This window comes from Crocodylus porosus, unplaced genomic scaffold (genome assembly GCF_001723895.1).
Source record: "Crocodylus porosus isolate Cpor-Errol unplaced genomic scaffold, CroPor_comp1, whole genome shotgun sequence".
NCBI lineage: Eukaryota > Metazoa > Chordata > Crocodylia > Crocodylidae > Crocodylus > Crocodylus porosus.
Genome location: NW_017728949.1, coordinates 61,544,195 through 61,558,377, shown reverse-complemented (window position 1 = coordinate 61,558,377; position 14,183 = coordinate 61,544,195). Strand labels below are relative to the sequence as shown.

At 46.9% G+C, this 14,183-nt stretch overlaps 1 protein-coding gene across 1 annotated transcript in view; it reads right to left on the bottom strand.

Annotated features, from left to right (window-relative positions):
• KALRN (kalirin, RhoGEF kinase) overlaps positions 1-14,183 on the bottom strand; it is a 750,361-nt gene that overhangs the window by 15,174 nt on the left and 721,004 nt on the right. The window contains exons 52-55 of the mRNA XM_019553787.1: positions 5,559-5,586; positions 5,096-5,267; positions 3,279-3,400; positions 1,616-1,747 (exon numbers count right to left, since the gene is read on the bottom strand). Of these exons, the coding sequence (XP_019409332.1) occupies positions 1,616-1,747; positions 3,279-3,400; positions 5,096-5,267; positions 5,559-5,586 (454 nt within the window). The remainder of the gene's footprint in view (positions 1-1,615; positions 1,748-3,278; positions 3,401-5,095; positions 5,268-5,558; positions 5,587-14,183) is intronic.

Sequence of the window (14,183 nt, the reverse complement as noted above, 5' to 3'; positions counted from 1 at the left end):
ATCAAGAATTATTATGATTCTAATAGTATCTGGGAGGAAGGCATCCCAGCTTCACGGAGGATGATATGACACTATAATAAATCTCGAACCTCTGGGGTGAGTGAGCAGCACGTGGTACATGCTAAGCTGGACACACATTAGCTGCTTGATCCCTATTAACACTAAGTAGCAGTGACCTGTGGAAAACTGCATTTGTGAAGTTATAACCTCTCTAGACTGTAGCTATTATGGGGCAACAGCTTTCAGGATGCACTTGAGGATGACACATTCCAGATCCAAGGGAGCTCCCACTGCGAAAGACACCAAGGCACACAAAAGAAGGGATTTTCATATGAATGAGTGTCAGGAGGCTGAAACTCTATGTAAGCCGATCTAGCTTTAAGTTCTTACTGTAAAGTTATTGCTTTATCCACTGTGCAAGTAAACGACTATTCCAAAAGTTCACTTACAAGGCAGAAAAAGGTTGGGATATGCAGGGGGGAAAAAGACTTTCTGGAGCTGACTTGTAGTGGAGGACTATTCAGAGAAGCAAGGCTTTTTATTACTGCTGTTAATAGAAGAGCTATTTTTTTCCAGTGTGCCAGTCACATGGGTGTGATGAGGGTTAAGGCAGACCATTTGCTATGTGAAGGGATTAATACAATTGCATGATTACATTCAAATTTCTACTTACATGTTTGGTTTAGAATGATGAAGGGAAAAAAGAAGAGGCCACATGCCTAAGGCAAGGTTTGCCACTCAGGGAGCAATGTACCTTTGTGGGAAGAAGGCAAACAGGAGCATGAATGGTTTCAAATGACCTTAGCAGAGAGCATGCCTAGGCTGCTAGGGATGGGAGTCCCATTTATTTAATTGTGTCCTTTGGCAGGAGGGAGGGAGTGTTTGAGGGAAGGGAATTCAGTGCTGAGTGGAAGGAATCTGTCAAATGTGCAGGAAATGGTGACATTGCTTGGATCCAAAAGAGAGAGCTTAATGTTGCATTCATGGAAAGTCATATCAAACAGGCCTGTCTGATACAGCAGTGAGAGGACAACCAGACTTCAGATCAAGACTTGGTGCCTTTTTGGAAATTCTGTTTTAGCTAAACTCTCGTTACTGGGCTCAACACAAGGGTTTCAGAGTGTGATTTAATGGCCTGTGATAGACAAAAGGACAGTCTAGAGCAGTGGTTCTCAACCTTTTTAGATCTGAGGCACCTCTGGATAGACTCAAGGTCCCCCTTGGAAAATGCCAGCTCTTAGTTTTCACTCTTTTTGACTGCAAAAAATAATAGAGCTGGTTTTCTGTTGCAAAGAACTCAGAAAGACCACAGCTATTAGATGTCTCTGGGTTTATCTTGTGAATCATGCTTGCAAACCTAACAGTGCTAACATGCTGTGGCACGCTGCAGCACCCTTAAAAGGATCTCAAAGCACCCCATGGTGTGGTGGCATCTTGGTTGAGAATTACTGGTCTAGAGAATCTAATGGTTCAGTCTGGCCTTAAACTCCAGGAACAACAAACTACATGTAGCAGGTTGATGGTGTGAAAACTTTTTGAACGTGGTCATGTAGCTGAAGGTGTAGATGAGGAAACCCATGCTCTCACCTAATAAACACAGCTGACGTTTCCTTACCTTCTTCTCTGTATTCTACGGTGTAGCCAGAAATGGTACAATTTCCTGTACTGGATGGGGGCATCCAGCGCAGAATCACTGATGTGCAGCTTCTTTCCTGAGCAATGGGGCGGTTCGGGGCTGCTGGAACACCTGGAGAAACAAACCAGTGTCCACCTCAGGCACTGCTTGCTCTTCATTAACTCTTATAAAGGAAAGTCTTGCTAAGAGGCAACTACACATTGTAGACCTGAGAGTAGTTTGGGTAATAGCTGGCCTAATAGTAGTAATTGTTGCATCGAAATGCTGTTGCTTCAACTCCTGGTTCATCCTATCGGTTTCCAACGCTACTCTACTGCAGCGGTTGGAGAGGAAGACCAGTTTCCGGCTCTGTTCAACTGTAAACTATCACAATATGGGGTAGTAATGTCTTCTTATTCTCAGCTGGAGATCAGCTTTGCCCTGAAGCTGGAACACCCGATGTCGGTAAGATGGCACAGTGATGTACCATGAAATGCTGACCTCTTATCTTAGAGCCAAGGGACGCTTGGGGATTTTTAATTTTTAACCTGTAATTTTTAATTGTAAATGCCCTTAGTCTTACCCTTAGTTTCTGCTACAACCTCAGGGCTTGTTCCAAAGCCCATTCAAATCAGTGGAACAATTTCCATGGATCTCAATGAGCCTTTGAATGGCATTTTGGGATAACGAGTAAGTGCTGACAGTCCAAAAAAGTGACATTGCAGAAGCATGGGGAAGAACCAGAAGGGATCACTGCATTGATTATGCTTGACAATATTTATGCAGTTAATCAGGAGTTGTCAGCTCTCTAGCTGAACACTCCTAAATACAACAGCCATTAATCTACCCATTGCACTTTTCCAGTGATTCTGGCAAATTCAAACCATCAGAGCCCATCTCAAGCACAAACAATTGACTTCTAAATGTTCACAATGCTCACAGTTCTACAAGTCAGCCATTATAAATTCGTTACACCAATTATACATTCATTACAGTGGCATCATCTCTGCTGCTCCAAGTATATCGTATTTTTAATGTTAAAATCCCCTTTGCTGGAGCTGGAGGTCATTGGCAATCAGCTCACCATTAGTACTCTTTACAATTACATGGATCCTTAATTACAGCTCTGAGAGAGTTCAGGTTTTGGAGGCATTCCTAAAGTTGAGCTCCTGCAAAGACATTTCATAAGAGTCAGATCCTTCTCTTTTCTTCCAGCGGGGAAAAGCTCTAAGCTCGCTGTCACCAATTATCATACTCCCTTGCTTCAATGTAGGCTCCGAGAGGCAAAGCTTTCTGCATGGAGGGTAGAGAGCAAAATCTATAGACCCTCTTTACTGATAATTTATAACCTGAAGCAGATAAAACTACCCAGGATCCCTCCCCATGGCAGCCCCCATGCTCAAGCTTTGCCTAAGGGACACAGTTTGAGCCTTCATGGTACTGACATTAAGGGAAATTTAAGGGTGGTGGATGTGCGTGAGGCCAACATTTTCATACAAACATTGGCATTGAGTGCTATGAACCTGCTGCTCCCTGCACCTTTAATGGGAATTCTAGCTGAACAAGGGCTGACTTCATTTAGATTTTCATTCACCTGGAAAAGCTTGTCCCATTGCTGGATGCACGGATTAAAATTGTGCAAAGTTACGGTAAGACATACTACCTTGCACTTTGATTGTGGCAGAGGTGGAAGCCGTTCCATGCTCATTGGCTGCCACACAGGTATAAATGCCGCTGTCCTGAGGCATCAGGTTGCAGATCTTCAGGGTGAGCTCCCCAGACTCACTAGAGGTGTGAGGAAGGTCACAGTTTACAAGATGCTTGATTAGTTAATGCTTTGTTACACTGGTTTCTCTTCCAGTGAATTAGCAGAGTAAGGATGTCTCAGAGCAGGGTGGCCAACCCACAGCATATGTGCCACAAGTCCTGGACAGCCCCTACGTGGGGTGCACGGCTGATTGAGGAGGAAGCAGGGAACACGTAAGCAGATTGGGCAGGGAGAAGAAAGCAGAGCAACAGACTGGGTAGCACAAGGGAATTGCAGTGGCACTCAGGGAGGGCATGGGGCTTAGCTCGTGGCATGCCTGCCAAAAAGGTTGGCCACCACTGTCTTAGAGGGTACAGTTGGCATGAACAAAGCAGTACCTGAGGGCTATGTATTTAGGATTATTTTAGAAGTACTGGGTTAAACTAGGGCCTGTGATAAGTGTGGTCAGGTCTAGTAGCTTTGCATCCCTTTATACTAGGTATATAAATCTGACCCGCTGCATGTAAGCCGAGGCCTTGTACACACTTAAAAGGCCTTACAGCTGTATCAGCAAGCCCTTCTGCTGGATATGCAGTTTATTCCGGAAAAAAAATGCTGGTACAGTTGAAATCAACCCTCCGAATGGATGAGGCTGTACTGGCAAAGGATGTTTTTTTGCTGGTAGAACTGTTTCGCTTTTGCCGTCATAGCCAAAATGGGTAGGGTGGTGACAAAAAAATCACAACCCTGATCATCAGACCTGTGCTGAGAAATCTTTTCGAGTGTAGGCCTGGCTTAAGGCATCTGTCAGACTTGTTTGGCACCAGGGACACTCATGGAAAAAGAACCAATGAAAGCAATGAAGATACATCATGAGGTGAAAGCTAATATATAGGGGAAAATGTCACATGAGGAGTGATCACCCGCCTAACTACCAACAGGAAATCTGCTGATCTACTTGCAATGATTTACTTGGCAAGTGCAAACAGGGCAACATAAAGCATCATAGGGACAGCTTTTCAGATGGATGTCTTCCTGGGTTCTTGTGATTAGGCAGAGCTTTCTGAGGAATGGGTTCAGTACCATCTCTCTTATTTCTTATTTTTGATTTGCAACTCTTTCTCCAGGTTTCATCTGGACTTTGCCCAAAAGGGTTGATAAATCTCATGGGAAAAGCCATTTCCCTAGAAATTTCCTGTTCAGTTTTGAAGACCCAAGTGGGCCAGATAAACTGTAGATGAGCATTTAGATTCAGGCCACTCATCTCAGCTGAGCTCAAATTCCAGATCCTGAGAGTTGCGTAGTGCTGATTGTAAAGCTCTCTGCAAAAATCAAAATGTTTGGTTCCTCATCCCTGGTAAACATCTGGCATCATGATGACCTATCTTTCTGTCCAAGAATGGCCAGATGTAGTTTTAATTGGAGACATTCAGTGATTTGCTCGGAACTGCTGGGTGTAATTCTTAGAGCAGCACAAATTGCTGCCAGCTCTCAGAAACTGGACAGACTCCCAGTACATCTCAGTCTGGGGAACCACAGACTCACCTCAAGTTGCAAACTTTGGTTCCCCTACCTCAAGCACAAGTATCACACGGCTACAACCACAGAGTAGGCAGGCCTGGAAAGTCATGCCTTTAATGTTTCTTGTAATCTGGTTGGAACTGTCACCAAGTTTGATGGGAATGCAACTGTCGACAGTCCCAAATACTTTGGGGTCTAACACGTGCACTTACCAGGACGACACTGTGTAAGTGGCTGTGCTGTTGTCATTGTCAAGGATATTTTGATCTGGTCCTTTCCAGGTGATGGTCGGCTTTGGGCGTCCACAGACTTTGCACTGCAACATCACTGTGTCGCCCAGCAAACAGGTAACATCCACTAGTGGCACAAGGAATTCAGGAGCCACTAGAGAAAAGCACACACACACAAGTCCTTTTAACTCAATAGAACAAGTGTTCTTCCATCCAGGCTGGGTACTAGAGTAATATACCTTATAAAGAGACCTGTCCCTTAATTATCCTTTAAAAATCTTTGAACCAGATAAAGGACCTGCCAAGCTTACTGCCCCCATTCCCCTCACCCCACATTATGCTACTGAGAGCAGGGGATGGGATGTTCCCTTGAGTACATTACTATAATTCAACCGTATGAAGAAGTCCACTTCCATGGCTAGAGCACAGTTGCTAACGAACTCACCTTCTTGGATGAAATTTGGGTTAATGATCTGAAAAATACAAAGAAATAGCCACATTTATTTTTCTCAATGACAAAAGACAGGCATCTTCTTTCATAAGTTCAAGTGGAGAAGCTGACATGAAATTCAGAGGCACTGTCTAGACAGCGCTCAGGATGTTTCTAACGACCAACTCATGGAGGAAGCTTCTGTAGGCGAGTTCTACAGAGATCGGGCATATTCAAAAGACTAATGAAAGTAGTGGCTCTTCATCAGTGTTAATTGCATCACAGGCAACAACCGAACTCCCTGAAAACTCCGGCCTATGTTTTCTGTTATCATCATGTACGTGGCCGTGATCTTCCTAGTCTTAATTCCTTTATTTCCACAATCCTGTGATAAATTGTGTCCCCATGTAGTCTACTACACTTATCCTGCCTCCTTGGCCATCTCCCCCGCGCTCTCTCTCTCCACTAACTCTTCTTGGATATGTCTTTTAACTGCCAAGCATATTCAGTCAAAAGAAAAAAATGCCACAAAGCTGCTCACTTCCTTTCTCCAGCTATGCCACATGCCTTCCCTTTGCCCTATATGAAAGAGTGCAAACCCCAGTGCAGGCAAATTCCAGTCTAATATCATGATCCATCATAACTAAAAAACATTTATTTCCCTGGATTGCTAGAGTTACACCCAGTCTTCATCTCTTGAGGGTTATCCTTTGCAGTTATGCAATGTAGCATAGAAATAATTTGAAAAACAACTGCCATTTAGTGATAACTAAAGCAACTTGACCTTTTACCTTAAAGCTGTAAAACTCCCAAAATAGTCTATTTCAGATAAGTTTCTCTGAAGATTACCTCTGAAGTTCCAGCTCTATTTTTCTTGATGGTAAAGAGTGGGATGATTATTTTACTGGCCCTGGGTTGTGGCTTCATCACGCAAATTCACGTCCTTGCATTGTGACCAAACACCACACAGCCCGCCATGCTTTCCCCTGTTTCTCTCTCTCTGTGGCTGGGGCTGGCAATGTTTTTGGCCCCAGTGCCAAAAACAACCCAACCCAGACCCATGCCTCAATTGGGCGTGCCCGAGGCAGAGGGTGGGGGAGCCCCAATGGGCCTGATTCTTGCAGCTGGCAGTGGGTGCACGCACACCCCTGGGCGGGTGGTGGTGGAGGGGTCGGGCTTGTGCTGGCCCAGCCCCTTCCCAGCCACGGGCCCCGAGGAACACATGCACCCACCGCTGCTAAGGAGCTGGTGCCGGGACCTTGGACCCCAGTGCAGCTGTCTACAACCTGCCCACCATCTGCTGCAGCTGCTCAGCACCTGGGCCAGCTGTGGCAGGCTGCTGGGAGGCTGCAAACAGCTGCACTGGGCTCCAGAGCGCTGACCGGGCTCCATGGCGGTGGTAGCTTCATGTGTGCCCCAGGGTGCACAGCGGGAAAGGGGCCTAGGGCAGCACAACTCTGGTCCCTCCCTTGCCGTCTGTCTAGAGGTGCTCAAGCAGCTGCCACCGCCACAGAGCCTGGCGCAGTTGTTTGCAGCCTCCCAGCTGCCTGCCACAACTGGCCTGGCTCCTGGGTAGAGCCCCAGCTGCTTGTGGCAGGGCATGCAGCCCCTCGGCTGCCTGCTGTGAACAGCTCGGGCTCCGTGACTGGTGGTAGCTGCCCAGAGTTAGAGCTGGCTGTGATGTACTGAGCAAAATAGGCTTGCGTGCCATGCTCTGCCCTGCTCAATGGGCATTTACTTCAGTGGATTGTGGATCAGGCCCCCAAGAGCACGTGTAGTGGTACTTAGGAATAAACTTTTGAAATGAAATGAAAATAACTTTCCATAGCACAGATGAGCCATGCACTGGAAGACATGTCCAGTGCAAGAAAAGGGTGACCTCTGAGCTATATTCTGCCCGATAACACTCATACCCACAACCCCAGAAGCAGCGGAGATATGAGAATGTGCTGGCTGCTGGACCTGGCCCATGCTAGAAGGTGATGAAGAGGATGCTTTGATGGTTCCCTTCAATATACAGCGTGGCAAGGTGCAACTGCAGGTTGTAAAGGGAAAAGAAACGGACATGACCTCTAGGTAGAGATATGCTGTTACGTTCACCCAGGGCACTCATAAATAAATGGGAAAGAGCACTGCCACACTGCCACACTGCACAGCATATATTGTAAATGATGTACAGCTATACATTCATTGGCACAAGCAGACTGAACAGACAGTAACTTTGGATTCACACATGCTTATTCACCACATTCACGTACCTCACACGTATGCCTGCTCCTGCAGCTCTCCAGGTGATAAGTCCAGATCTCGGAGGCTGTGGAGCATTAGCTGCCTGCCTTCGCAACCACAGAAAGTGGGAGGGGAGCCTACCCAGGCGGGTCTTAGGCAGACAAATTTGAGATCTGAGACATTTTACTGCCTGATAAGAGCCAGAACATAGCCCATTAGGATAGGTCTCAAAAGAAATCAGGATTTACCACCCTGGATGAGATGATCGATCTTTCCAAGCCAGCACTCTCAAAGCAGTCAACATGTGTACATCTACACCCTTGTGCATCTGCACTCACTGCATGCCACACCCAGGAGCACCACTGTATCTGCTCATTCCTGCCAAACCCAGGGCAGGAAGCAGCCCTAACCAGGTGCCAATAAACACGCCCAAGGCAAAAGGCCTCAGAGCAGGGCTCTCAGTGTGGCCCCATGGAAATACATTGCCTCTTTGGAGGGAGTTGGCTTGCACAGATTGAGAGTGAGTGGGTGGGCAAGGCAGCCCATGGCTGGGTTCTTGGCACAACAGAGAGTTAGAGACAAGTCCCAAGTGACGCTCTGGGGCAAAGTCCACAATACATTCCCTCATGGTGCAGCTGACTGGCTGTGCCCTTATGTCCGGGGGTGGATGCACACTTCCATGACATGTTCCAAGTACAAAGGAGATCACTAACCTTTCATTCCTGGGATCTGTATAAAAAACAAAAACACCTTCCTCATCCAAGGAGTCTTTAAGGATTTTTTTTTCCAAGCCCAGTTTAGATGTTACTGTGAAAAAGAGTCTCAAATCAAATACTCGTTAAATAAAGATCACTCATCTCCCCAAAATGCATGGCCATCCCTTCTGCTGGTAATCACCATCAGCTGGAGTATGAGTGCGCCAACGTGATTTGTTGCCATCCATGCCATTGCAATCAGATATTGACAGCTGCTGGTTTGAATGCAAGTGCTTTGTCTTCATGCACTTAAAAAGGCAGAAAAGCAGATGGAGCATCCTGGACATTTCTGTAGGAAACATCTGAAGAGCAGGGCAATCAGAAAAAATAATCATAGCACCTTTCACCCTTGACGGATCTGCCTGTCAGAGAAGCAGAGCTGCTGACTGCAGTGGTGAAACCGCTATGATTTTTTCCCCCTTCCCTTTAGGCTTGGGTGCAGGAACTGGGTTGTGTTCCTTCTTGGGTATCATTAACTAACTTTTTAACTACAACAGCCGGAGCCTTGCACAGATGTCACTGAGGGTATCACTTGGCAGGAAAATAATCAGTAGCAGCAGCAATACATGAGAAAGTGAAGGCACCTTCTTGGTGTTCAGATGCTAGGTGAGGTCTGCAGCTCTTACAGTTAGAGAGAGGTAGGGGGACCTGGAAGATCTTTTTACTTGTGCAGTGAGAAGATCTGATCTGGACCCACAGAGACAAGGGTGCCCTTCAAGTAACTTTCAAAGCCGAATCACAGCTTATAACAGTTATTCACAGACGTTCCTGGAAAGAAAAGACGACCCTCTGTACATACTTGGCAATCTCAGACCAGGCTGCGGGGAGGAAGCACGGAGGAGCAGCTGGTTTAACCACGTCAGGACCAGCCAGTCTTCTGTGTGAAGAGCCTAATTCAAAGCCCGCTGACGTCAGGGGAATCGAGAGAAGTCGCAGTGCAAGTCCGAACAGGAGAACGATATGCTCCCTTGCTGATCCCGGTGTGGGTTAATATTGGACTTGGGCTGTATGCTTGACTGTCCTTCTGGAACGGGGTCATGGGCACAGCTGTGAGCGATTAGTAGTAGGCAGGAGGGTCCAGCAGAGAAAGCCATGCTACCTCTGAAGAACTGATGGGGGTGGACTTGGACTGACTTAGCAGCACTTGAGAGCAAGCCCGAGGAGCCAATGTCTGAGTCATTCCTTCCAGGCGCCGCATGTTCCCAGCAGCTTGTGATGTCTCGCCCCACCTCTAGGAAAGGGGATTGCAGCAGGCCTCCAGGGTAGAAAAATCCTTGATCTTCCTGGAGTGCTGTCTTGTTCAACTGATTTTTAGGTAGGACAAGGAGCACTCAAGCCTTCCAACTCCCAGGTCCTGATTTTTGCTGCCCTTGTAGGGGTTCCCAGCTGGATGTCTCCATCTTGCACTCTCACTAGCCTCTCCACGGAGCGGTGGGCGTGGGGGGAAGACTGCTTCGGGCTGCACCTCCATAGAGGCAGTACCACCCTCACCCCATGGCCTCCTTCACCCTACTAAAGCTGCAATGGGGTCACTTGGCCCCTATCTCTATGCTGGGTGGGTGTGAGGGCTGTGGGCAGGACTTTTTTAACGATGAGGAGAAAAGGAAGAGAAGATGGATGGGATGGATCTTGGAACATCAACATCTAGACCAAGCCCCTGTGGCTGGTGTGAGGGCCCAAGCAATGCGAGGTTTCAGTAGAGAGGCAGAACTGCCCAGAGAAAAGCATGGGAGATGAGGGGAGGCAGGTCAGTAGTGTAATTTGACGGGGGGAAGGGGATCGCACCAGTTCAGGGCACCTATTCAGAAGAGGAGCTGGAATGGCCATCCTCAGGGACCCTGTGCCACTGCTGTCACAGCAGCCTGGGACTGGGGAGTTATGCTAAGGCAGCACCAACTTACACTTACACACCTCTACCGGCCCCGCATGATGTCTTTACTTCGTCCAATCTGGGGTGCAAACATTTTAAATTACTCCTCTGGGGTGGCCAAGGGAAAGGACCCTCTTCCCTTCTCAAGTACATCCCAGGCGATGGAAGGTGGGATGAGGACACATGCCCTTGTGATCAACTCCTTGTCTCTTTAATAAAAAACAGTAAAAGGAATCAGTACATTTCCTGTTGCAACATTTGGAGCTGGGCAATCAGGGCACTTGGTGCTATTTATGCAAATCAAATTGCATATTCATTAACCTTGCAAATCAGGACATTAACTCACTTGCAGTAAGACGCCAGATTTCTGTATATTTTGACTCAACTGGGATGCACGCGGGAAGAGACCTGATGCTAGAATCCTTGAGTACATGAACTCCATGAAGCCCCACATCCCACGTGCCTCCTCCAAGCACACGATAAAATCCTTTTATATTAAACTGATTTATTTTCTTATTGGGTACAAGAGAATGAAATGCTGCTAACAATTTACATTGATTTCCCATCCATAAATGCCTCAATTAATCTGCACAGTTAGGATGGTGTAGATACTACAGTGGTGAATGCAACTGCTTTCTCTATAAATACCTGACTCTACCTTCCTTAATAACTCTTCAGGCATGACACATTTGCAATAATCACCTGACACACAATTTTATAGTGGAGTAGTCAAAGGCAATCACTACCACTGGATATTATTAAAAGCCTATGGGTAAAATTTCCATTGACTTTCAGCAAGACTTTCTTCACCACTTTTCACACTTTTACATGACACCCATATATTTTTGCAGGTCTTAAATTTAAAATTTCTCAACAGAAAACAACCAGCTTTGCAACCAGATTGTTAAAGCCAAGTGTTGCGGAAATGAAATATTGCCCAAGCGATTGTCATGGATTTGTAACAAAATCAGTAAATGGTAATTAGAAGATGCAGTAGCATAACTGTGGAAGATGAGGGGCACTAGCCTTGGGGCCGACTAAGCAGGGGCACTAAATTGCCCCTCTCCCACCCAGTCACGAACCTGTTGTAGCAGCCTTGTGCCACTCAGCCATGTGAGCTGGGTGCGAAGACGCAGCAGCTGCCGTGGAGGCTTTTGGTCCCTGGAGCAGGTAAGACTCACCACCCTCCTTCTTCCTGCTTAATGTGCAACAGAGATTGGCCCATGCTGCATAACTTGTTACTTATGCCTCTGATTTAGGCAATGAAGTCTTGCAGATGGGAAGTGAGTATCACTCACGGTTAACCAAAGCAGGGAACGAACGGGAGGTACAGAAAGTTCAAATTACACAGAAGCCGAGAATGATCCAGCACCAAGACCTGACAGAGAGCTTGTAGTTACTGCCCCCCGGGCCAGGACCCTCTCCTCGTGTCCCCAGATTGCTAGTGGGCAGCAGGAGGTGGTGAAAATCTTACCAGCTCCTCTTTGTGATGGCCAGCTTGAACTAACTTCTCTTCTACCAAGTCAGGTTTTTCTACAATTGCTGACCTGGCTTGTAACTGTTCAAGTGGAGAGAAGAGGGCATTGAGACATCCAGCTGATGAGGACTAATCAGACTTAACTGACCCGATTCAAGTTTAATTGATGTCCGATGGACATCTGCTGAGGGTCTGGCTTGTTAACTTTGGCCAAATTCATGGAAAACTTTTCAAGGTACTTTTTACCTACACCCTTGGACAAACCTAATGAGGCTTGTCAGGAATGGGGTTTCTCTCAGAGCCTCTTTAAGATGGTGACTTTTGCAAAGTCCAAGAGGGCTGTAAAAATACACTCACAAGAAATGTTTATATTCCCTTCTAGCTCCTTCTTGGAAGATATCTAAAGAAGCATAAACACAGCCTGTGCTATTTTGAAGATCTAAAATCTACCACCTGTCTTGGGACTACACACACTTCCTCCATCCACACCCACACACACTACTTTAACATTAGCTAGCTATATACTGCTCAAGGGTCTCTCTTTTTTCAACTTAACATAGGGCCAGAGTTTGCTTTGGTTTAAAAAGATGCTTCAACTTTGAAGTCACATCATACTTAGAGGAGCCATTATGGTTCAGGATCCAGTCCATCCCTCCTGGCTTCTTTCAGTCATAGTATCAGAGGCCTATTTATTTTTCAACGTGTGTTCAAGGAGTTGAGAAACTAGGGCATCCGCCATGCTGAAGTGGGCCCCATCAATAGCCAACACGCACAGGATACCAAACCTTTAAAAGGTTTGTTGGTCCAAATTACTTTGGTCATGAATCCCTCATTCAGAGAAGACTCAGATGCCCATTAGTGTGCTTGAGGCACGGCTAATTAAAATGTCACCCTCCCCCTGCCTGTCTCAGCAGGGAATTTCATCAACTAAGCAAGTCATAATGCGAAGTTTTGGGGCAACCACATGAGACAAATCAATCAGTGTTAACAGGAAGCTGTCTGAATACCATGTTCTTCACACCCAGGTCTGGCTGCCGCACCGTGAACTGCAACAGAAGATCATTTCCACCATGGGATAATCCACAGAAGGGAGTTAGGAGAAGGCAACCTCTCTAAGGATTCCCTAATACAGGCAGTAGCTACCTATCAGCAGAGCTGCATTTTTATAACACCTACCCTCACAACTTTGATATTCAAAATTGGGGAAAGGCACAAGACCATTCACACTAAAGCCTGTGCCTCTGTACCTACAGTAAGAGTCCAGCTTTTGGCATCAAGAAGGCACAGCAGCTCCCCTGGTTCTCCAGGGATCTAGCAGACCTCCTGAGGCTAAAAAGAAAGGCCTACAAAGGATGGAGGATGGGATTCACCTCCAAGGAGGATTATTCTGCACTGGGCTGGTCCTGCAGGGAGCAAACCAGGAAAGCCAAGGCTGCAACTGAACTCCAATAGCTTTGATCATCAAGGACAATAAAAGTCCTTTTTCAGATATGTGGGGAGCCGGAGGAAAAGCAAGGACAACATTGGAGCCCTGCTGAATCAGATGTGACAACTGATGCCCAGGAAAAAGTCAACCTATTAAATGGGTACTTGGTGTCGGTCTTTCATCAGTCCCATGCGATGCCCATGCCCACTACGGGACAGGCAGGTCTGGGTGAGGGAGATCCCCTACCCTCCATTAATGCTGACCTCGTGAAGGAACACCTTGAGAAGCTGGATACCTTCAAGTCAGCCGGCCCTGACAATCTACACCCCAGGGTACCCAAGGAGCTGGCGAGCATCATAGCCCAGCCCCTGGCACGGATCTTGGAGGACTCTTGGCGCTCTGGTGTCGTGCCCGAAGACTGGAAGAAGGCCAATGTGGTGCCGATCTTCGAGAAAGGGAGGAAAGTGGATCCGGCTAACTATAGGCCCATCAACCTGACTTCTTTCCCGGGGAAGATCTTAGAAAAGTTTATTAAAGAGGCCATCCTTAACGGACTGGCCGACGCCAACATCCTGAGGGATAGCCAGCACGGGTTTGTTGCGGGTAGGTCTTGCTTAACCAATCTCATTTCCTTTTATGACCAGGTGACCTATCACCTGGACAAGGGAAAAGAGATTGATGTTATATATCTTGACTTCAAAAAAGCCTTTGATCTGGTATCCCATGATCACCTCTTGGCGAAACTGGTCAATTGTGGCCTTGGGTCCACCATGGTCCGCTGGCTGGGAAATTGGCTCCGTGGTCGGACCCAGAGGGTTGTAATTGATGGCAAGCACTCATCATGGTGCCCTGTGACCAGTGGGGTCCCTCAAGGCTCTGTCCT